Here is a 24,830-nt window from a genome sequence, read left to right as displayed (position 1 = left end):
ACACAAATCATTAATGAAACATGTATTTCAATTAATATGTCCATACATACATTCCCTTGTATGGCTGTATTCATTTATGCATGGGTTGTGTTTAAATATTAAGAGCAAACTGCATCTCAAAGACACTGTCACTCAAAAATGAGTAAGGTAGCACACCCCACAAGGGGAACAAAAATCAGAGTACTTATGTTCACATTTTTTCAATTTATTTTGGCACTGTGAATAAAATAAAATAAATAAATAATCAAATATCGCACCAGAGGGCAGCGCTGAGTTGCTGAGCCGTCAGAGGTTTGATCAATTACACATACTTCCGGTGAAGCAGATGCAGGGCGAACTTTACAATAAAGTAGAGTCAAACAAGCAAACGGGTCCTGTTTGAATGAGTGAAGTAGATATTCCCGCAAGGAACAAATCACATAGAGAGGGTTTAACTCATTGCATAGACTACCTCAGAGACGGTAAGTATTGGTTATTATTTGGTATTATGTAACGATGTTAATTTCGAAAATGTGATTTACCATTTTTGATTTTATTCATAGAAACTGACGGTATACCTCCGCTTGTAAATGTAAAACCTTATGAATGCGACGTTTGACAATGCTAAAGAAAACCTACATTGCTTTTAGTATAATCATTCACTTTTCTGCATTGATCAGCGGAAGCAATTAAGCAATTAAACATGAAGTAGCCGTTTGATCGCGAAATAAAGGCGGTGCCCACTGCGCAGGTTCCCAGGACTTTATTTATTTATTATTTATTTCGGACTTTATTATCACTTACATTTCAATTATTTTAGACATGTAGCGTTTGATGCAGATGGGGTTGTATTAAGAGTACTGAGATTTGTGGTGTTTGCTGTTTCAATGATATTATTATGCCATTTAAAATGTGAAGGGATATTTGAGGTGCAGTTGGTTCATGACAGACAATGTGTCATTACATTATAATAACTAGTTGTATATTTTTTTCATTTATTCGTGGAGTAAAAAAGACTTGTTAATTGTAATAATGACAGAAGCTGATATGAGTTAATGAATTTATTTTGTTTTATTGGTTTTCTGTAAAGGTTTTCAACCTAACTCAAAACTCCAAGCTAACTTAAAAAACTCCAACAAAACCGATTGTGTGGAATATAAATGCTGTGGACTTGGAAAATAAACGTAAGGAAAGGAGTTGAATTTGAATTTGAATTTGAATTTATTTGTTTATAATGTCGTGGACAGTCCCCATTAATTAACTGTAAACAGTAAATGGAGCAGCTTTAGCCTACATGACTAATTTCCAGCTGTAGTCCCCGGCCAGTTGACAGTAGGCTCCCTAAAATACATTAGTTAAAAAAATAATAAAATTACAGTTGCAGCAAGCACAAACAAATGGAGCAAGACATACAAACATGTCAAGCAGAATTGGAGCAAGCACAAACATGCGGGGAGACAAGACATGCAAGCACAAATGGCAGCAACATCAATGCAGTACATGAGATAAAACAGTACAAGGGAAGAGCAAATAGTCATAGCAGACATACAGACACAGCAACATACAGACATAATAGCGTACAGACATAGTAGCATACAGACACAGCAGCATACAGGCACAGTAGCATCCAGACATTGAAACACACACAGACATATGCAGGTGGGTAGCAAAGATGGAGGTGTACATAACACACGTCACATCTGACAGAGATTAATGTATGCAGTGGTAGTTATCGCAAAGCCATGTTTTAAGGTGTGTTGTAAAGGTGGAGTATGTATGTATATTTTTTATGTAGGTAGGTATTGAGTTCCAGTTTTGTATTGCTATAACAGAGAATGATAATTGACCAAATGTACTTTTCCTAAATGGGACTAAGAAGTCGCCTCGTGTGGTGCTTCTGGTGATCTGACTGGTATTGTTACATTGGATTATGAATGAGTTAAGAGGAGGAGGAGCAGTGTTATGCAAGACTTTGTAGACCAGGCAGATGTTTTTCTATTTGATCACATCTTCCCAGCTCAGAAGTTTACGGTTATTTAGGATGATACAATGATGAGAGCTGTTAGGCTTCTTGTCCAGGACTTTAAGGGTTTGCTTGTAGAGAATTGCTAGTGGTTTGAGTGTTGAGCTGTTAGTTTGTCCCCAACTTGTCAAACAGTATGTCAGATGTGACATAATCATGGCGTTCATGTATAATTTGGCAGCATTAAAAGGCATTACATTTCTGATGTATTTAAAATTAGTTAGGCTAAACTTGACTCTTTGGCATACTTTCTTAATGTGTGCTTTGAATGACAGATTGGAGTCAACAATGATACCCAGATATTTAAATTGTGGCACAATGCTAATATTTTTACCTGAGATTGATATATTGGACACGGTGTTACATTGTCTTTTAGTGAAAAACATTCCTACAGTTTTATTTACGTTAAGTTGAAGGCATGAACGGTTCAGCCAATTTGTGATCTGATCCATAGCTGTGATGAGTTTGGCAGCAGCCAGATGTTTGGTCTTGGCATGCACATATATTACAGTGTCATCTGCATATAATTGTGTTTCAACATCAGGGCAGACAGATGGCAGATCATTAATATATAGGCTAAACAGAAGCGGGCCAAGTATTGATCCTTGAGGTACACCGGTGCATAGGTTAAGAGCTGATGAACGGTGGTTGTTCACAGAAACATGTTGGCTTCTACCAGTTAGGTATGACTCAATGCATTTGAGTGCTAACGAGGAGAAGTTAAAAGCAGACAGTTTGGCAATAAGGACCTTATGGTTGACTGTGTCGAAAGCTTTGCGAAGGTCTAAGAACACAGCACCGACAACACCTCCTTTGTCGACCATTGCGCGGACCTTCTCTAAGAAGAAACAGTTAGCTGTTTCAGTGGAGTGATGGGCCCTGAAGCCAAACTGCATGGGATGGAGATTAAATGGACCATTATTTAAGAAAGAAACAAGCTGCTCTGATACCCACTTCTCAGCAACCTTGGAAATCACAGGTAAAATGCTGATTGAGCGATAGTTGCATATGTTCTGGGGATCATCTGACTTGAATATGGGAGATACAATTGCAGTCTTCCAGGTACTTGGGAATGTCCCCTGTAATACTGACAGGTTAATAGTTTGGGTGATAGGGGGGACTATGTATTCTTTCAGAGATTTAAGCATTATAGAATCCATACCATATATATCCTTCACCGTTGAGGTTCTAAGATAATTAATGATTGCTTGAGTCTTAAGTTCAGAGATGGGTTGAATGCTGAAGGAAGGCTTGCTTTCGTCAACCTTAATAATATTTTCTGTTGTTAAGGGGAAATTCTGTGCGATTTCGGCTACAGAATTGATAAAATATTCATTAAAGGCTACAGCTATTTGTGCTGGGTCTTGCATTAGCTTACCATTCAGTTTCAGCTCTAACTGGTTCCTAGGCCTGTGGTTGATCCCCATTACATTCTTAATCTGTTCCCAGATCAGCTTTGTGTTACCCTTTGCCTCATTGATAATTGTTATAAAAAAGTTGGCTTTGGCCTTTCTGATTGCTTTGGTTACTTTGTTACGTAATGAGGTGAACCTCTGCCTATCACTATTTAATTTAGTCTTCAGAGCTCTTTTCAATGCAGAGTCTCTTTCCTTCATCAGGTTAAATATTTCAGTATTGAGCCAAGGAAGTGCATTGTTTTTTTTCTTTCCTTTCACTTTTCTAGTGAACTCCTCAACTAAACTATGTAACTTGGTTGTAAGCGTTTTGCAATCTGCTTCTACGTTGCTCCCAGTCAGTATATTTTTCCAATCAGTCTGCTGAACTGCTCTTTCAAAATTAACCATTTCATTTTTTGGAATCCTAAGTTGCTCCACAGGTTTATGAGAATGATGAAAGCGCTTCTTTGTGAGTTTTCTTGACATTAATGTCAAATTATGTTATTAGTTGAGTTGTCCAGCGCGTCCTCTGTTGTTCTCTGAGCCATTTTCGAGTTTAGGCAGGCAGGATCTTACTTCCGCTAAATTAACGGAAGAATTCACAAAGAGTTCACAAAGAACTTTAAAATAGCTTGTCCACAAGTGCAAGTACACAACGAGCTCGACATTTTGTTTTACTTATATTTCATAAACAACGTTTTAATTGCTGAACACACCGAAATAACGTGTGTAACGTTGTAAGCTTCCGTGAGCTAGCCAGCTAAATTGCTTGTAATTACGCATTACGTAATCACTTTACTTCCACTCTTGACAGCTTGCTTCTCAATCGCGTGCTGCAAACACACATTCGCAGTCGCGTTTTTTTCTTTTTTTTTTTTGAAGGACAGGCTTTAAATCAGGCTTTAAATCAGGCTTTACACTTTGAGTTTCGCCTGCCATGCTCCCAATGTAACCTGTCTCCCGGTTCCCCGAGAAAACCGGCGTCCCATAAAACAATGTCATTAAAGATTTCAAGGTTAAAACAATTAGCTCCCTTTCAGCGATTCTGTCACAGTCTGTAATTTCCTATGTTGCTGTGACGCAGTCTGAATAACAGAAAATTGTCTAGGTCTGACAGACGGTCTCCTCTCCCTTTTCATTTATAAACTTGTGCTGATTCTAAACTGGTTAGTGAGTGTCTTGGAAGATAATTCCAATAAAGTGAGTTGCAGGTTCAATGCAAGTGAGGGCTGAGTAGCTGGGGCATAAGGGCTTGAATTGATTCAGTAGACATTCTGTAGAAATTGGTAGGACATTACATCGCCTGCACTTGGTCTTCAGAAAATCATGTGACCGGTGACCGGAAACTCGAACCAGAGGGCAAAGTTTTTAGTCGATAAGAGGAACGAAACGCCCACTTTAACAAAGCAATCTTAACTGAAACAGGTCTTTGGAAATGTATTTCAGATTTTTCCCTTTTTCTCCCAATTTGGTTGCTCATTGTACCCCATCTAATCCAATTAGAGTTAGTGTTAGATACACCACCCACACCCCGTCCCTCGGCGGCCCGAAGGAGAGCAACACGCCTTCTTCAAGCCGTTTCGTCTCATTCTCGTGACCGTGATTCTCGCCCGAGGTGCTTTTTGTGCGGCGATCAGCTATCCCTGCCAAGTCCCTCCCTCTAGAGCAGCGAGCAAATTATGTTGTTCCACCGAGCCGGCCAAACAGAAGATACCATTTGTGTTAATTTGCTGTCGTTGTTTTGAATTCAACTTCCTGGTTCAAGTCTCGAGTTACTCCTGTAAAGTCAAATCTGTAAGCTGAAACCAATTTTTTGTTATCTAATTATTTCCCCCACATAAGCATCTCTCTCTCTCTCTCTCTGACAGGGTTTTGTTCCTTTGTGTTTTTGCAGATGAAGCTGTTGATCTTGGTAGCTGCTTTACTGGCCGTGACCAGTGCTGCCAGCATATCTCTGGAGGACCCAGAGGTCCAGGCCTCTAAAACTGGTAAAAGAGCTGGCAAAACCCTGATACTTCTCCCAGCCAATCAGCTGTGCCCATTCAGCAAGGGCAGTGGTCCCCAAACTGTGGGGAAAGTATGTCTCTCTGCAGACTGTTTAGCATGTTTTACCCGGGTTTGATGGAAAGACAGTGCTCGTCAATACAGGTCTATTGCTCCTATTGCACTGCCTCTGTGCAATTCTGCCACCTCAGTGGAATGCTCCCAGAACTGTTGAGTTGAAATAGTACGGTATAGATCATGGGTTTTCCACAAACGGTGTTTTTTTTAAAGCTAGTTTTGTAGACAATAGGTTTGTGTCATTGGTGGGCTGATACACAGGGTGCTGAATAACGATCTTGAAATGGCATTTGGAGATAAACCTCAGGTGATGCAAGTTACCTGTGAGTCAGCAGCCAGCTGTGCTACAAAGGTTAACCAGGTTTGTTAAACATACAGAGATAACATGAGCAGGAACATTGTTGTTACTGTCTTGTGACTCTTTATTTGATTTGTTGTTTTTCTGTAAACCCTGGGTATTTTGCGCGAAACATGGAATATGACTTAATAGCGACTCACATTACACACTTTCATATTGGCATTGTATTTCTACATTGATAATTCTGTTAAATAAATTGAATTAATTTCAATCTGCATCCTCTTGACTTGCACCACTGCACACCATGCAGCTTAGAGTCCTAACAGACATGGACGTAAAATATTTTCGAGAGAACCGTGAGTTGTATCATATTTACTGGGTATATTGTATGAGGAATGTACTTTAAAATTCACCATAAAAAAACGGAATGAATTCAAATTGTCACGTTTCAGGTCTGTCTCGCCTTGTTTTATGTTTATTCATTTTGTATTAGTCTTGTATTGTCTTATCATGTATTATGTTGTCTAGGTTCGTCATGTTTAGTTATGTTTCGTTACGATTTATTTTCTTGTCATGTCTAGTTATGTTTTCGTACGATTTTATTACCTGGTTATGTTGAGTGATTATCGTCTTAGTTTTCGCGTTGTCATGTTTTGATTTATGTTTATTATTACGTTAACTGGTCACGGTTTATGCATACACTTTTACATGTTTTTCCGCAAACCTTGCGTTTCGCCTTTTCTCTCTCTCTCCTTCTGTCATTCACTTCCTATTGTTTCTATTTGTCTATTTACTAAAACTACTAACGCTAGATCAGGATTGGGTAGAGACTAACAAACTAATCATGTGTTCATGTTACCTTACGTTTCTCGTGCATGTCATTTACTAATTTACTAATGCTAGGGCAGGATAGGTTTATTACTAATGATTACTAATCTCCTTGTTAAACTTGTCATCCATCGCACCTGTTTTCCATTTCCTTGCTACTCTCTAACTAATTGTCTACACCTGTCTACACCTGCATTTATAGCCCAGTCGCGCAACTGTTCACGGCGAAATTGTCTGCCTCTGTTTACCACGCAACTCTTGAGCATTATTTACTGTTTGATTACACGTTACGATCCACGCCTGTTTACCGACCATTGTTTATTGATTTCTGTTTTGTGACCATCGTTTGTTTTTTGACTTTGTCCTTGCCTACCGTTTTTGTACTTTTGCTTCGCTGATTGTTTCATGGTTTCGACTCCCGCTTCGTCCACGACTACGCCTCTGCCTGCCGTCCGTCTGTTCATCTGCCCCGCTGACAGCTCTCCTGCTACCGGACCTCCCTGCACGTCTACCGACTACGAGTTTGCCTCTTCCCTCGGCACCGTGCTTTTTGTTTGTTTACTTTTTGTTTGGCTGGATCTACGTGTATGGACTTTGCTTGTGTTGACTACTCTCCTGGGATTCGTGCCGAATAAAGCCCTGAGGGGTCTTTATATTACTATTGTTTCTGAGTCGTGCATTTTGGGTCCAACCCCCACGCACCCGTCTCACAAATAAACTGATACCAGCCCAACTGCGACTTCAGAGGTTAATGACAGTGGATAAGTACTGTAAATAACTGAGGATAAGTACTGTAGATATCTGAATCTATTTTCAGAACATTGCCACTGTGCAAACTTATTGTCGTAGTTCTGTGATTGTTCACGATCTCTCTGTTTTTACAGCGATGCAGAGGAAAAAGGAATATGACGTGGGTAAGTTGAGAGCCTGAAGTCCAGTTCAGATGAAACCTGCAGCAGCACTGAGCAGTGTTGTGAAATCTAGGCTCAGAAAGCAAAGCGCCTCTGCAGTTTGTTCCAGTCGCCTGAATCTGCTAGCAAGTTCTCCTCTGACCTCTCCCATCAACAAGCAGTTTTTGCACACAACTACAGCAGGCTGGATGTCTTTTGAGTATCGCACCATTGTCCATCGACCCTTGAGGCTGTAATGTGTGCTAATCGCAGCAGAACATCTTCTGAGATCATACCAGTCCAAGTCACTTAGGTCACTCTTGAACAACAACCATACCTCTTCACCATATCTTCATATACATATTTAGTTGCAGCAACGTGATACACTGCTTGAAGGAGCAGGCCACTGACTGTTATCGAAAACATGAAATTAAGGAATCCATTGAGCTATGTGTTCAGGTAATTCGAGAGTCGAGAGGGGAGAGATAATACATGTATGTTTTAAAAAACTGAATTTGTTTGCAGAACAGTGTCTCTGTTGGATGGTCGATTTTAAGCATGTGACCTTGCTGTCTTTGTAGAACTCTATGACAATAACAGCGGAGATATAGACCAGGAATTTGAGATCTGGAAGAAGAAATATGGTAAGACTGAGAGCGTTGGAGTTTCATCCAACTCAAACACAAAATTAATATACTGTACTATATAATATACTATTCATTCTTTGTCTAGGCAGGTGAAAGCCAACATGAAGTTCACTTTGCCCATAACTGATCCAAGATGTATAATATGGGGCGGCCTGTAGCGTAGTGGTTAAGGTACATGACTGAGACCCGCAAGGTCGCCAGTTTGATGCCCTGGTGTAGCCATTATAAGATCTGCACAGCCCTTGATTAAGGCCCTTCACCCTACATTGTTCAATACCCTGCCTGTGGGTGTGTTGCAGTGTGCCTGAGCAAGACGCCCAACCCCCACATGCTCCTGACAAGCTGGTTGGTGCCTTGCATGGCAGCCAATCGCTGTGTTTGTGTGTTTGTGTGCGTGTGTGCGTGTGTGTGGCATTAATTGTACAGGGCTTTTGATAAAGGCGCTATATAAACGCCAACCATTTACCATCCTGTCCTGGAGGGGGCGCTGTGTCAGCAGGTTTAGCTCCAGTCTTCTGCCCATCACGTCTTGAGTGAAGTCCTATATTCTGCCCCTTTTTTTCTGCCTTTCATTGCATGGCCAGGTAAGACCTACACTACCCCTGAAGAGGAGGCTGGTCGGAGGCAGGCCTGGCTGAAGACCAGGGTCAGTGTGACGGAGCACAACCGCAAGTATCTGGCCGGGAAGGAGACTTGGACAATGGGGGCGAACATGTTCGCTGACATGGTGAGAACGGAAAAATAAATACATTAGCATTTTGCCGCTTAGCAGATGCTGTAATCCAGAGTGGCCCCTAGGGCCCAAGTCATCACGGGTCATGCCCATAGCAGTACAGGGGGCCGCGGGGTGCTATAATGGGTACGGGGCTAGGGCTTGTCACCTGAAGGTTGCTGGTTCCATTCCCTCAGCGCAAGTTCTGTGTGAGGTACTTCATCTGGATTACATCAGTATACACTCACTGAGAACTTTATTAGGAACGCCTGTACACCTCCTTAGTCATGCAGTTATCTAATCAGCCAATTGTGTGGCAGCAGTGCAATGCATAAAATCACGCAGATACGGGTCAGGAGCTTCAGATGTTCACATCAACCATCAGAATGGGGAAAAAATGTCATCTATGTGACTTTGACTGTGGCATGATTGCTGGTGCCAGACGGGCTGGTTTGAGTATTTCTGTAACTGTTGATCTCCTGGGATATTCACACACATCAGTTTCTAGAGTTCACAGAGAATGATGCAAAAAACAAAAAACATCCATCGTCTTAGTTTTTTTATTGTCATGTCACGTATTATGTCAGTCTAGTCTCGCCACGTTTTCAAGTTTTATTTCGTGTTACGTTTCATTTTCGTGTCAAGTTATGTTCATGTTTAGTTTTTGTTACAATTTATTTTTTAGTCTTGTCATGTCACGTTATATAATTTATTCATGTCACATTTCGCAAATTTGTTATGTCACGATTTATGTTGTTTCGTGTTATGATGTTCCGTTTATTGATTAGCATCCACTTTTTCATGTCTTTCGGCAAACCTTATTATTGTAAACCAAAATGATTGCCTCCTATTTATCAGTGCACTTTTGAGTGGTTTTCCAAGCCATTTTCCACGTTACGATCCAAGCCTGTTTATTGACAAAAGATTATTACATTACATTACATTATTGGCATTTGGCAGACGCTCTTATCCAGAGCGACGTACAACAAAGTGCATACCCATAACCAGGGATAAGTTCGCTGAAAGACCCTAGAGGTAAGTACAATTTCAACTGCTACTTGTACAACAAAGATAAGGGCAAGGGCCAATTTTTTTTTAATTTTTTTTAATTTTTTTTTTTTTTGAACAAACAAACAAACAGAGCAAAAGTCACCAAAGTTAACTATCCAAACACTGCTTACCTAGCCAACTAAAATACTGATACACAAGTCACAGAGACAACAATTAAGGTTCACAGGGAGGTAGGGAGGGATGGGGAGAGGTGCTGTTTGAAGAGGTGTGTCTTCAGCTTGCGCTTGAAGGTGGGGAGGGATTCTATAGTTCTGACCTCAACGGGGAGTTCGTTCCACCACCGTGGAGCCAGAACAGACAGTAGTCGTGAGCGTGAGGTGGAGGTTCTGAGAGGGGGAGGTGCCAAGCGGCCTGTGGAGGCTGAACGAAGAGGTCTGGCAGGGGTGTAGGGTCTGATGATTTTTTGCAGATAAGCTGGGGAAGACCCTTTAACTGCTTGGAAGGCTAGCACCAATGTTTTGAATTTGATGCGAGCCATGACAGGCAGCCAGTGGAGGGAAGTAAGCAGGGGGGTGACGTGTGAGTATTTGGGAAGGTTGAAGACCAGACGAGCTGCTGCATTCTGGATGAGTTGGAGGGGTCTGATGGCAGACGCTGGGAGGCCAGCCAAGAGGGAATTGCAGTAGTCCAGGCGGGACAGAACCATCGCTTGGACCAGGAGCTGGGTCGAGTAGGGGGTGAGAAAGGGGCGGATTCTCCGTATGTTGTATAGGAAGAACCTGCAAGACCGGGTCACCGCCGCAATGTTCTCGGAAAGGGACAGTCTGCTGTCCATCACCACGCCGAGGTTCCTTGCACTGGGTGACGGCGTGAGTGTGGTATCCCCGAGGGAAATGGAGAGATCCAGATGGGGAGAGGCATTAGCAGGGATGAATATCATTTCAGTTTTACCTGAGTTGAGCTTTAGATGGTGGTTGTCCATCCAGCTCTGGATGTCCCTCAGGCAAGCGGAGATACGGGCTGAAACCTGCGTATCAGACGGCGGGAACGAGACGAAGAGTTGGGTATCGTCCGCATAGCAGTGGTAGGATAGCCCATGTGCAGTGATCACAGGGCCAAGGGAGCGAGTGTAGAGAGAAAAAAGAAGCGGGCCAAGGACTGAGCCCTGGGGAACTCCTGTGGCGAGGGGCCGAGGTGTCGATACCGAACCAGCCCAGGCAACCTGGAAGGAGCGACCAGAGAGGTAGGACTCAATCCAGTCCAGGGCTGTGCCACAGATGCCCGTTGCTGACAGGGCAGACAGGAGGATGGAGTGATCCACAGTGTCGAAGGCAGCAGAGAGATCTAGAAGAATGAGGACAGAGGAGAGGGAGGCTGCTCGTGCGGCATGAAGTGACTCACTGACGGAGAGGAGCGCAGTCTCTGTCGAGTGGCCCGATCTGAAGCCAGACTGATGGGGGTCTAGCAGGTTGTTGTTAGAAAAGAAGGAAGAAAGTTGAGTAGAAGCGGCTCGTTCTATAGTTTTAGAAAGGAAAGGAAGAAGAGATACCGGGCGGTAGTTCTGGATGATGGAGGGATCCAGAGTAGGCTTTTTTAGCAGCGGAGTGATGTGGGCCCTCTTGGAGGATGCCGGAAAACAGCCGGAAGACAGGGAGGAGTTGATAAGGGAGGTGACAAATGGGAGAATGTCAGGTGTGATAGTTTGGAGAAGAGAAGAGGGGATAGGGTCAAGGGCACAGGTTGTAGGGCGGTGGCAGAGCAGGAGTTGAGAAACATCAGAGTCTGTAAGGGGGGAGAAAGTTGAGAAGGAAGGGATGGGCCTAGAGGGGGGGAAGGGCACAGTGAGGGGGGCGGTGGTTGTAAAGGATCTGCGGATGACTGCGACCTTCTCATCGAAGAAATCAGCAAAGTCATCAGCAGCGAAGGAGGACTGAGGAGGAGGAGGCGGTGCGTTGAGGAGAGAGGAGAAAATGGAGAAAAGTTTCCGGGGGTTAGAAGCAGAGTTCTGAATTTGCGTTTGATAGTATTTTGCTTTGGCGGCAGTGACATCGGAAGAGAATGCCGCCAGGAGAGACTGGTAAGTCATGAGGTCGGAAGCGTCTCTGGATTTCCCCCACTTCCTCTCCGCTGCGCGGAGGCTGGCCCTGGAGGTACGGAGGGTGTCAGATATCCAAGGACTGGGAGGGGATGTGCGAGGTGGCTTTGAGACAGGGGGACAGAGAGAGTCAAAGGCGGAGGAGAGAGATGAAAGGAGGGTGGCAGATGCAGAGTCAGCGGGGAGTTTGGAGAAGGATTCGAGAGGGGGGAGTGAGGCGGTGACGGTGCTGGCAAAGGAAGAGGGTGAGAGGGAGCGGAGGTTACGGCGGGCTGAGGAAGTGTGGGAGGGAGGAGGGAGAGGAGGATGGGGAGGAAGAGGGAGGGAGAATGAGATGAAGTGGTGATCAGATGTATGCAGAGGGGTAACCGTGAAATTGGAGCATGAGCAGTTCCTTACAAAGACAAGGTCTAGGACATTGCCAATTACAGTGGGTTGGAGGAGAGTGTTGCAGGGAGAGGCCGAAGGAGTGGATTAGCGGTAGAAAGGCAGCAGACTGGGAGGCTTCTAGGTGGATGTTGAAGTCTCCAAGGAGAATCAGTGGGGTGCCATCCTCAGGGAAGGAGCTGAGAAGGGTGTCTAGCTCATCAAGGAAGTTTCCCAGGGGCCCTGGAGGACGGTAGATAACTGCAATGAAAAGGTTAGTAGGGTAGGATACTGCAACAGAATGGAATTCAAAAGTGGATATGGACAGGTGAGAGAGGGGGAGAACAGAGAATTTCCACGAGGGGGAAATTAAAAGACCAGTACCACCGCCACGGCCGGAAGGCTGGGGAGTGTGCGAGAAGGAGAAGGAGGATGAGAGGGCAGCGGGAGTGGCGTTGTTGTCAGGTGTGATCCAGGTCTCCGTGAGGGCAAGGAATTGTAGGGACTGGAGGGAGGCATACGCAGGGATGAAGTCAGCCTTCCGAGTGGCAGACTGGCAGTTCCATAGTCCCCCTGTGACAGCAAAGTCCTCACAGGGGGTCAGCGGGGGATAGCTGAGGTTTGAGGGGTTCCGACGCCGTGGAGGCCCACGTCGCAGGGGCGGTCTTCGAGGGAGAGAGCAGACTGGGATGGGGTGAAACATAACATCACAAACGGGGACGGAGCGACGCTAGCGTCGCTCTGACACGCCTATTTAAATGGCCTACAATTGCTCACAAGCAATACCAAATCAAAGCTAATCTACTGATAAATTCCACAGCTATTTAAGTTACGCAAGACAAATGTTCAATCACTCTACAGGTATGCAACCAGTAGAAGTGATTAACAGGTAATAGACAAACAACCTGGCTCAAGCCCTAACCCTTGCTGTTCAAATGAGCAATTTAAAAAAATCTACGTTACCGCGTCAAGAGGAAAACCCGCAGCGATACTAAACACCTGGTCAGAATGATGCACTTACTGACTAAGGACAACTTTCGCCAGTCTAATATACGCTATTGACTTCTGTTTTGTTGGCCACTGCCTGCCTGTACCACACTCTTGCCGGCTATCTTTGTACTTTTGCCTGCCTACCATCCGTATGCACTACTGCCCCGCTGACAGCTTTCCTGGTTACTGGACTTTTTGCATGGTGTACCGATTTTGAGACTGCCTTCTCCCTCGGTACTGTACTTTGGTTTTGGCTGGGCTGGATTATAAGTGTAGGAACTTTGCTTATTTTTCGACCACGCTCATTGGACAATCCCTTTATTGAAGCCCTGATGGGACGTTATTACGCCTTTGTTTGTCTGAGTCCTGCATTTTGGGTCCAACCCCCACGCACCCGTCTCAAATGTTGTGTTTATGTTTTTAAATGGGGGGGGCGGGAAAAGGTATGTGCGGGCATTTCATCATGGCCTAAGTTTGACTCTGTTCCTCTCCTCCCACAGCTTGAAGGTGAACATATTACACGTTTCTGTCAGCAGTGATCAGTTTGTCAAATGTTTAAGCAATACGAACCATAATTTCTGCTCAATTAACGACCCATCGGCCTTAATTCTTCAGGGGATGTCATTATGTGGTGCTTATCCTTTACAGCATTAATCTATATTAGTGGGGCAGTCTGTAGCCCACTGGCTAAGGTACATGACTGGCACACCTGACTCTCAGAAGTAGCAGCTCAACACGATCTTGGGCAGTCAGTAGCCTACTGGCTAAGATACATAACTGGGACCTGGAAGGTTGGTGGTTCAAGCCCCAGTGTTGCCACGATCAGGTCCGCCCAGCTGTTGGGCCCCTTGAGCAAGGCCCTTAAGCAGGGGAGGTGGTCCCCTGTTTAGCCTAAACATCCGTAAGTAAGTAAGTCGCTCTGGATAAAAGCATCAGCTAAATGAACATGGACATATCACTGTGCCTGCATGCCTAGACAGTGAGGCCACAGCTCTCTGTCATGAGAAAACGTTTTGAAGAAAGAGAACACTCGGTTTCTTTTTTTCCTGCATTTTAATGGATGCAAGCACTCCGCAGTAATGGGAGGGACAGATCCTGTAGATTGACGGCCCTGGGTGGGTCAGGCAAACATACAGGTAATGAGCTGGTTACTAAGGCTGATTACGCAATGAGTACAGAAATACACAGTCAATATGAAAACCCCACCACCTCCTAGTTGACACAGATGAGCGTAGAGAACAACCGCAGGTGGATTGCACCTCGTACAAAAAATTCAGATGCGGTAGATATTAGATTCAGATTCACCCCAGCCAACCTCTCCTTACGCTGCTCTGTATGTTTGTCCACATTTTGTCCTGATGTCATTTCGGTACTCATAAAATATCTTTCCTTTCTATGTCTTCCTTTTTTTTAGAGTGGGAATTTTAGGAAATTTAGGCTGGGAATGTCGTAGAGGTCATATGTGGTGGCAGCAATTCCTCCGGAGCAGGGCTGCACAACTCCGGTCCGGGAGGGCCGATCTGTGTGCTGGTTTTTGTTTCAACCAATGAACGAAAATTAAAGTTTCTGACCACTCTATAAACTACACTGGTTCACGCCTCTACTGGATCGCAGTGAAATCTTTAGGATACACCTGCAGTCTGTGACTGTAGCTGGTGCTTATACACATACCAGAATCATTTAGACTTGATTGAGCTAATGAAACGATTAGAAGTTGGCACAACATCCTGAAACAGATCGGCCCTTGCTGTGCACCCCTGCTCCAGAGCATTATTCTATATTAGCCACTGCTATTGCAATCTAGTTAGCAACAAGAGCAACGTGGACAAGCATAAGGGCCCACTGGAGGTGAGGTAGCACGTGAACCATACAGTGCATTAGTGTTGGTGTCCAACAACACCAGCACCAGCTAATTTAACCCAGGGTACAAACCAAAGAGGGAAAAGAACCAAAGCAAAACACCAGTGTACACTTTCTCCAGAGGGGGGTGGTCACTGGTCAACCACTCCCTGCCATTCCCTACAGGACCACTGGGTTCACCTGAATTACAGGAATCCCACTGTGGGAGAAGAGGAGTCAAATTTAGGTCACCGTCAACTGCTGTCATTTCTTTCATTAGAAAAATATAAACACAGCATTTTATTCACTCTGTCTCTCTGGCATGTCCTCTGCTGTGAAAACAGAGATATCATAAACTTTACAGAAATAAAACAAAGATTGGGGATAGCTTGTACAAATACTTGTCCTGAAAAAGAAAGAAACCGCTGGCATACTGAGCAATAGATATCGAACAGGTGGACCAAGGAAAACAAAAAAACATTGTAAGAGCTGTGAAGAAAAACACCAAAACATCAGTCAGTGACATCTCAAACAATCTCCACAGGGCAGGGGTGAAGGTATCTCAATCAAACCTTCGAAGACTTAAAGAGCAGCAATGAAGAGGATACCACAAAGATTACAATTTGCACAAGTACAGAAATGAGCCACAAAACTTCTGGAACAAAGTTTTATGGACTGATGAGATTAAGATTAACCTCTACCAAAGTGATGGAAAGGCCAAAGTGTGGAGAAAGAAGGGATCTGCTCATGATCCAAAACGTAGGAGCTCATCTGTGAAGCACGGTGGAGGAAGGGTCATGGCTTGGGCTGCAACAGCATTCTGTCTGCCAATTTACGGAGAAATGCATCCAAACTAATTGGGAGGAACTTCATCATGCAACAAGACACTGACCCAAAACACAGTACTAACACAACAAAGGACTTCACTAGGGTGACAATGTGGAAGGTTTTAGACTGGCTAAGTCCATCACCAAACCTTAACCCAATTAAGGTCATTGCCCTTGGCTAGAGGCGAGTTGCCATTAGTTGATCGGTAGCACGTTCTTCCAACAAATACTTAGACGAGTGAGAGGCCTGGGTTCAAATCCCGCCTCGGGCTCTGGCAAAATCTCACCCGTTACATTAAGATCAGAAATGTTTCAGCCTGTAAGAAAATTGTTTATCAATGAATTAATTCATGAATTGTTTCAGGAGATGCTGCATTTTGTTCAGTCTGCCGGAGGCTGCTATCTCCTCAACACTTGAGTTCAGAGTTCAAATAAGAGACAAGTCCAGTGAAAAACTCAAAAGTGGAACCAGCCATTTAATTTGTCCTTTGCTATGTTTTTGTTTTCTTATGACATTTTGACTGGCTGGACAAGGTGTGAAGTCCAGGGGTCAGAAAGTAAAAGTCCTGCAGTTTGTTTCCTCCTCCCATGACCTCAGCCAGCTGATTTCACTCATTAGTTCTATCTGCTGGCTGACGAATTGTGCTAATTAGCAAATCCAAGTGGTTGGAACAAAAACCTGCAGAGGACTTTTACTTTCTGAACCTGGACTTCCCACCCCTGCTCATTGGCTGTCATGGCTTTGATTTAAATGGGACTTTTCACTCTCAACTTACCTAAATTTTGCTCAGCTTCCAAACGCTTCATCTCCTCTTCTGTGAAAACAGAGAGAACACAAACGAACTTTACAACGCAGACCACAATAAACCTGATGGCAAAGTACCAGTGTACTTTTTGTCCAGACGAGTGTGGCCGAACGCTCTCTACTCACCAGAGGGCATAATTAGTCCCATTGCAGGACCTTCACCTTCAAGCTGTGGGAGGAGAGGAGCAGTCATATGTGGCTCTACCTGTTCTGTTGCCCACTCCTTTACTTAAAATACAGTAGTGTGCAGTGATGTTATACGCTTAACACAATGAAGATAAATCAGGACTATTTATTTTTGTGTAATATTGGTTCATGTAGATGAAAATAAGTAAACAGACAACAATATGTTGTGAAAACAAAAATAATAGTCTCTTTTGGGGGAAAAAAGTCAATATCTCTCCACCTTTGCTTTGATTACTGCATTTAATCGTTCACATATATTTTTTTTTCTTCACTCGTTAACCCATTCCATTTGGTTTGAAGTTCATTCCAAAGAGATTCTTTCGATGTTACAACAGATTTATTTATCTTGGTATCCAGCAAATCCCAGATTTGCTCAATCGGATTCAGGTCTCGATTTTGAACTTCTATGTCACCAGATGATTCTTTTCATCAAGTGACCAACCGGCATCATGTAAGGCCACAATGCAGCTACGAACAATCTCAGAGAGCTCCTTCCGTCGTGCCATCGTGTTTAACACTGTGACACTGCTCAAAGTACATGTTACCCTAAATACTGGAACAACTGACCATCAGAAGAAATTTTGCAGAATAATATTGCTTCAAACCATTTTTAAAAAAATGTTTAGCATCAACCATCATGGAATGAGCCTTCTAACATGCATTCATGCTTTGCAAATAATAAAAAATTCAATTTTCAAGAAAAAAAAAGAAGATGTTTTCAGTGTTTATGTTCATTAGCCATACTTTAACCCCAATGTAATTGTGGGAATGATTTTTTTGTTCTCATTGCCTACAATAGAGTTGTTCAATATATTTTCACTAAAAAAGTTTTTAAGAAGTAATATAGGACCCCTTTTAGACAAAGATGTTGGTGTATAATCATTACTGCACACTACTGTATATACTCACTCACTGACTCACACTCACTGTTCTGCTGCCCACCCCTAAAACATTTAAGCACAAGATCTCTCTCTCTCTCCCGGAAAACCCTTTCTTTTTAATATATGAACACAAAATGTTCCTCTCTCTCTCTCCTTCCCTCCCTCTGCTTTTCCTGGTCCCAGCCACCGGCCTATTGAACTGTTCAGTCACCGGCTCACAGCCTTCTGCAAAGTGCCCCTGAAATATGTCAGCGTTTGAGTCGCTAATCTGCTGGTGATACTCTGCTGATGGAAACACTCCTTCCATGGGGCTGGTATGAACCTAAAATGGGGCGAAATGGCTCAGGCAGTAAGTAATCTGGCAGTCGGAGGGTTGCCGGTTCAATCCCCCACCCCGGCTGTGTCGAAGTGTCCCTGAGCAAGACACCTAACCCCCAAATGCTCCTGAAGAGCTGGTCGGTGCCTTGCATGGCAGCCAATCGCCGTTGGTGTGTCTGAGTGTGTGTATGAATGGGTGAATGAGAAGCATCAATTGTAAAGCGCTTTGGATAAAGGCGCTATATAAACGCCAATCATTTACCCTTACCATTTAAAACTCACCTGTTCACACTGCATACCGTCTGCACAAGGTTACAATTTAAGCCCTGGGATCTGAGCCTGTTACCGCAGGTTTACTAGCCCATCTGCTAAATCAGTACATGTCGATGTAACGGAAGGAAACTCACGTCGGCAGCGAAATGGTTCACGCCCTGGGTGGAGGTCACCTTGCCCGCCATGTACAGCCTGTTATGCTCCGTTACCGTCACTCTTGTCTTGAGCCACGCTTGCTTACGACGCGCATCCTCCTCAGGGCTGTAGCACTTACCTGGTTGTCCAAAGACAGGAACAGAAAGGCAGAAAATAAGGCAGAAAATAAGGATTCAACAAGTATTTTGCTCTAGAATTAAACATACACAGTATGCCCCCTGCAGGACTGGAGTTAAACCTGCAGACACTGTGGCCTTCCAGGACTGGAGTTAAACCTGCAGACACTGCGGCCCTCCAGGACTGGAATTAAAACTGCAGACACAGCGCCCCCTCCAGGACTTGAATTAAAACTGCAGACACTGCGGCCCTCCAGGACTGGAATTAAAACTGCAGACACAGCGCCCCCTCCATGACTGGAGTTAAACCTGCAGACACTGCGGCCCTCCAGGACTGGAGTTAAACCTGCAGACACTGCGGCCCTCCAGGACTGGAGTTAAACCTGCAGGCACTGCGGCCCTCCAGGACTGGAGTCTCAACCGCATATTCTTTCATCAAGAGGAAGCCATAGAATATTGTTTAAAAGGCTCGCAAGGCCCTTTCAAAGTTCTCTTGGCTTCTTCATTTTGATGCAGTTTCTTACCCCACCACCAGATGGCAGTACTGATGCCAATCGTACATTTCAGTGGTTCTCCAGTGCTTTATCTTACCATGATATAAACCACAAAATTCAAAGTAAGAAAGAAAAAAGTCTTACCATGTTTCTTCTTCCACTCTTTCCAGTCTGTCTCTACATTCCCGTCGTTATTGTCGTAGAGTTCTACAAAGACAGCAAGGTCACATGCTTAATGTAGGCCAACAGTTTTTAAAATCCTTAAAGGTACAATAGGTCATTTTGGACTTCTAACGGTCAAGAGAGGAATATCAGCAAAAAACACCTTCAAACTACAATACTGTTTATCCCTCCCCCTTCTCTGTAAACGCGCTGATGTTGAAACGCCATTGGCTGTGGCAATTAGAACCAATTTTCAACCAATGAGCTTAAATTATTGTACAGCTATACCATATTTTGGTAGAGAGGGTCAGGCCATCAACCCTATAAACACAGACAGAGTGTGAGTCAACATGTCAGTGAGCCTTTGTCAATGATCGGAAGGGATTTACAATGGTCTTGTAACAATGCTTTAGCACAACAATCTTACGTATTGTACCTTTAAATGTGCTTTCAGGATTGTCTGTTATGTCTCGTATTAAGTCAGTGCTAAACTGCACGTGTGTAACATTGGGGAGTCTTTGGTGTTTTCATAGCCTCTAAATGTGTCCGTTTTGTGTCATATCTGCTTGCTTTGTGTGCTCCGTTGTTTCTTTCCCTGGGCCTATAAGCTCTGTGTGTCCGTTTTCAGCTGCTTTTAAGGCCATATTATGGCCTCTTCTCTGGTCTGTGTTGTTATTAACCCTTGTGTTGTCTCAATATGTTCAACAGCAGAGAAAACCCCCTAAATAGTCTTTTTTCAACTTGAAATTTGATGACAAAGTTTGGGATGAGTGACAGGTTGTTTCTCCATGCAAAATAGATTTGGGGTTTAAAATTAAATCATGCTGCTTCATTTGAGGGGTTTTGTGGGTCATATATAGGGGTTATAGGGGAATATACAGAATGTTAAAACTACACAAGGGTTAATGTGTTAACAGCCTGCCCAGTCCAGCAGAACGACATTAGGCTAAATCTGGCATATTTACATGGTAGAATAGTCATGTTGATCAGTGTGTATTGTCCCTGGCATATTTACAGGGTAGAATAGTCATGTTCTTACCCACTTCCAGCATCGGCTTAATCACACATTGCTGGGCCATTGCTGAAGAGATAGAGACAACACAAACTTTACAAACACAGACCACAATCAGAGAGACTCACAGAGACATTGTTCTGCAAAAACATTCAGTTATTTACTGATCCACTGATCCAATGTCCAGCTTTTGTTTGTTTATTTATTATGATTTTTTATTTATTTAGTTATCTTTTAATCTGGCACCAAATATGGGGCAGACAATATCTAACTTTTTATTTTCAGTTGAAATCTTGTGCAGTCCCCTCTCTGCTGATTTGGGAGAGAGAAGATGCCTGCAGTTCCCCTCCGATGCCCAAGGTGTCCCCAGTCTGCTTCTCTTCACACCACACACTGAGAAATGTTCTTGTCTTGTAGCATTTCATTGTGGGGGCGACATTGGCTCAGGCAGTAAGAGCAGTCGTCTGGCAGTCAGAGGTCCCTGAGCAAGACACCTAACCCCCTAATGCTTCTGACGAGCCGCATGGCAGCCAATGGCATCAATTATACACCGTTTTGGATAAAGGCGCTATATAAATGCCAACCATTTATGAGTGAATTGGTCCTGGTGCATATGGTGAATTAGCTGATTGAGCCAGGGTGGCAACTGGTGACAGCAAAATTCTCCATATGCACCGGCCCTCCGGGACTGGAGTTAAACCTGCATACACACCAGCCCTCCAGAACTGGAGTTAAACCTGCATACACACCGGCCCTCCAGAACTGGAGTTAAACCTGCATACACACCGGCCCTCCAGGACTGGAGTTAAACCTGCATACACACTGGCCCTCCAGGACTGGAGTTAATCCTGCATACACACCAGCCCTCCAGAACTGGAGTTAATCCTGCATACACACCAGCCCTCCAGGACGGAGTTCAACCTGGAGACACATCGCCCCCTCCAGGACTGGAGTTGAACCTGCAGACACAGCGCCCCCTCCAGGACTTTCTCATCCACAGGGTGGCCTGTAGCGTAGTGGTTAGGGTAAATAACTGGGACATGCAAGGTCGGTGGTTCGATCCCTGGAGAAGCCACAATAAGATCCACACAGCCATTGGGCCCCTTGCCCTGCATTGCTCCAGATTGTCTCCTCCTTAGTCTAATCAACTGTGCGTCGCTCTGGATAAGAGTGTCTGCCAAATGCCATTAATGTAATGTGCACTCACAGTCTGCATTCAGGAATGTGTTTAGTCACACTAATAATTTTTTAGACAGAGTTTCTCTCAAGTTTGCCAGGGATGGGAGGGGTTCAGTCAGCTGGGGTGATGATAGCATCATGATCTACCCCACCCTCCCATGCCTGGAGGGGGAGCGTGCATTTGCCTGTCCTCGGCCTGGATTTGGCACACTTGACTTAGCACCACAACACCATCTTGGGCAATCAATGCTTCTCATTCACTCACACACACACACTCACACACAAACGGTTGGCTGCCATGCAAAGCACCAACCGGCTCATCAGGAGCATTTGGCACTTCGACACACACCCGGGGCGGGATCGAACTGGCATCTCTCCGACAGCCAGACGACTCCTCTTACCTCCTGAGCCAATGAGACGACTGCTCTTACCTCCTGAGCCAATGAGACGACGGCTCTTACCTCCTGAGCCAATGAGACGACGGCTCTTACCTCCTGAGCCAATGAGACGACGGCTCTTACCTCCTGAGCCCCCATGTCACCCCGCTCTGTTATCTACTGTACTGGACATTTTACTGTGCATTTTCTGGCAATGCACAGAAAATACTTTCTTTTCTTTTTTTTAAACAAAAAAACTAAATGCTGAACATACTGTACTTTCTTTATTAATGTTTCAGTGAAACCAACCAAAATCAAACAGTGATTTATATATATTTTTTCAATAGATTTCACCAAAATCAACCCTACATAATTACTTAGTGCATCGTCCTCAGGCACGTATAACAGCACAAGGTTGAGGAATTGGACATTTGGAGACATTTTTACTCAGTAAAAGTATCTCAGAAGTACTTTTTGTGCATTGCCAGTCAGGGGTGCCAATAATTCTGCATCCGACTGCGCACTACAGAATTATTGGCACCCTTGATAAATCTGCACTAAAACAATATACGTGTGCGCGTGTGTGTGCACCGTATCTATTTATTTAAAAACATTTCCATCTCTTTTTAATTTAATGTCTGGCAGTGAAAGTGATTCTTACCTGCAATGTCCTTCCTGACTGTAACGCAGGCCTTTGGAGTCTGTCAGGTCACAATATGCGATCTGAGAAATATAACAACGACGGCGGACCGGTCCATGGTGTAATGTACCGGCGGGGGTTGCGAGTTATTATCCCTCTTCTGAATATTTCTCTGTTCTTGCCCATATGCGTAATTCCGAGAGTTAACCATATTTTATAGAAGCATCAAAGTGCTTCTCACGTAATTTTATCCATTGCGGCTGTGCGCTTATTCATTTAAAAATGAATGAAGTGCCCAGAAAGGAATGGTGTGCCCCAGGTGGCTGCCCTGACCTGATCTTACCTGGGAGGGAGACGCCCGTTAACTATTTGGCGTTCAGTCGAAATATGAAGTTGCATTGTGCACCACGCCCACATGTGTACAGCACAGACTGAACGTACCTGCTGACACGCCGTTCAGCACCTGTTCAGGGGTGTGTTTGATTTAACGGGCACTGTAGTAAAATGTAGTAAAAATGTATTTATCCATCCATCCATCCATCCATCCATTATCTGAACCCGCTTATCCTGATCAGGGTCGCAGGGGGGCTGGAGCCTATCCCAGCATACATTGGGCGAAAGGCAATTTATTTATTTATTTATTTATTTATTCATTTTTAAGAAGTGTCCGGTCTCAAGTGAACTTGAGAAGGCACGTTTTCTTTTACTCTTAATTAGTGAAACAACTTGCCGTCTTAACATAACTTCATTTTCCTTTTTATTTTTTTTTATTTTTTTTATTTTGTTTATTTTTTTACAGTGAGCCTGTGCCTTAGATTGGGGAGCGTTTGTAGCCTACTATCATAGAGCAGGTCGTAATTCATCTTTTTTTATTTACTTACTCTCTTTTATGTACTTTTATGTACTTACCTCTAGGGTCTTTCAGCGAACTTATCCCTGGTTATGGGTATGCACTTTGTTGTACGTCGCTCTGGATAAGAGCGTCTGCCAAATGCCAATAATGTAATGTAATGTAATTTAACCAGTATTTATTTAACATCTGTTAAAATGTTTACCAAGAGAATATTAAATAATGGGCGGTACGGATGGTGCAGTGGGTAGCACTGCCGCCTCACAGCAAGGAGGTCCTGGGTTCGAATCCCCGTCGGCCTGGGCCTCTCTGTGCGGAGTTTGCATGTTCTCCCCGTGTCTGCGTGGGTTTCCTCCGGGTACTCCGGTTTCCTCCCACAGTGCAAAGACATGCAGGTTAGGCTGATTGGAGAGTCTAAATTGCCCATAGGTATGAGTGTGTGAGTGAATGGTGTGTGTGCCCTGCGATGGACTGGCGACCTGTCCAGGGTGTATTCCTGCCTTTCGCCCAATGTATGCTGGGATAGGCTCCAGCCCCCCTGTGACCCTGTTCAGGATAAGCGGGTTAAGATAATGGATGGATGGATATTAAATAATGCATTCTGGGTCTTAGATGTGTGGCATTCATCTTGAATAATATTGCGAAACCTGTTGGCTACATCTTGAATCCAGTGAAACCAGGTGAATATTCAGGGTTATGCTGAATATTGAAAACCTATTGATGTTCAAAAAGGACAGAATAATCATCATAATTCGATGCCGCATACCCATAGATGCCCCTCTGATGTGGAGAAATAAATCATTTTCATAATGGAATTTTTGTGAAAACAAGTTATCGTTAGTTGGCCTACAACCTAATGCTTGATGTGATGTTAGAATGGTCTTCTCCAGGAAAATCTGCCGTAAGTTCCGATCTGGAAATTCACTTCTCACGTGACAGCGTGCGAAAATAGGCGCGTAGACATTTCTGTAAAGTTTTCTTGAGAGTTCAACGCCCGTTTGGGGAAAGTGCACAGTATGTCCCAGAAATGGGAGTGTCACACAGTGGGAAGATAGCAGAAATGATTTGATCCCACAGAGATCAGATAACACTAGCAGAGACATTAGCATTTCCTCCATGGGTGATTTTGACAAAACCTGAAAGTCAAGAAAAAAAAAATGGCCGTGTGTGTGTGTGTGTGTGTGTGTGTGTGTGTGTGTGTGTGCAAATAAATGGTGGTAACAAATACAGATAAAGACTGTATGCACCCCTAATATTTTGTATGCACCCCAAATATTAGGCTACATATGCGAATTCTCTGTACAGTTGATAATTCAATTTCTGTTGGAGTTGAAGGTTGTATTTTATGTGTTTTTAAGTATTGTGTGACTCTCTCTGCAAACAAATTTACCTATGGGTACAAATAAAGTACCTTGAAC

The 24,830-nt window shown here is 43.9% G+C and overlaps 2 protein-coding genes across 3 annotated transcripts; one reads left to right on the top strand and one right to left on the bottom strand.

The window, feature by feature from the left end:
• Positions 1-315: 315 nt before the first annotated feature.
• Positions 316-20,925, top strand: LOC133129860 (cystein proteinase inhibitor protein salarin-like). 2 transcript variants are annotated; one of them, XM_061244209.1, is made up of 6 exons: positions 316-461; positions 5,268-5,387; positions 7,471-7,500; positions 8,058-8,120; positions 8,708-8,850; positions 20,652-20,925. In XM_061244209.1, exons 1-6 carry the CDS (start codon positions 383-385, stop codon positions 20,781-20,783), a joined length of 567 nt encoding a protein of 188 aa, XP_061100193.1. In that variant the 5' UTR covers positions 316-382; the 3' UTR covers positions 20,784-20,925. The 2 variants fall into 2 exon arrangements, with proteins under 2 accessions (XP_061100193.1, XP_061100194.1); XM_061244210.1 differs by lacking the exon at positions 316-461 and adding an exon at positions 1,031-1,163 and having other exon boundaries at positions 5,294-5,387.
• On the bottom strand, positions 14,332-22,645 carry LOC133129928 (cystein proteinase inhibitor protein salarin-like). The gene is made up of 7 exons (XM_061244216.1): positions 22,584-22,645; positions 20,394-20,435; positions 19,337-19,399; positions 18,561-18,700; positions 16,895-16,937; positions 16,740-16,778; positions 14,332-15,356 (listed from the first exon to the last, which is right to left on the bottom strand). Exons 2-7 carry the CDS (start codon positions 20,431-20,433, stop codon positions 15,343-15,345), a joined length of 339 nt encoding a protein of 112 aa, XP_061100200.1. The 5' UTR covers positions 20,434-20,435; positions 22,584-22,645; the 3' UTR covers positions 14,332-15,342.
• Between the last annotated feature and the right edge of the window lie 2,185 nt (positions 22,646-24,830).

The sequence above is a fragment of the Conger conger genome, chromosome 1 (genome assembly GCF_963514075.1).
Source record: "Conger conger chromosome 1, fConCon1.1, whole genome shotgun sequence".
Classification (NCBI taxonomy): Eukaryota; Metazoa; Chordata; class Actinopteri; order Anguilliformes; family Congridae; genus Conger; species Conger conger.
Note: the sequence above shows the minus strand (reverse complement) of the source record. Positions and strands in the feature narration are given on the sequence as shown.

Bases quoted from the DNA above. Each gene is read 5' to 3' on its own strand.
- LOC133129860 (XM_061244209.1), top strand. From the start codon at position 383: ATGAGTGAAGTAGATATTCCCGCAAGGAACAAATCACATAGAGAGGGT. The intron at 5,388-7,470 runs GTAAAAGAGCTG...CTGTTTTTACAG, and splicing joins GGTCCAGGCCTCTAAAACTG to CGATGCAGAGGAAAAAGGAA. The intron at 8,851-20,651 runs GTGAGAACGGAA...TTTTATTTTCAG, and splicing joins CGAACATGTTCGCTGACATG to TTGAAATCTTGTGCAGTCCC.
- LOC133129928 (XM_061244216.1), bottom strand. From the start codon at position 20,433: ATGGCCCAGCAATGTGTGATTAAGCCGATGCTGGAAGTGG. The intron at 19,400-20,393 runs GTAAGAACATGA...CTGTCTTTGTAG, and splicing joins TAAGCCGATGCTGGAAGTGG to AACTCTACGACAATAACGAC. The intron at 16,779-16,894 runs GTGAGTAGAGAG...CTGTTTTCACAG, and splicing joins GGGACTAATTATGCCCTCTG to AAGAGGAGATGAAGCGTTTG.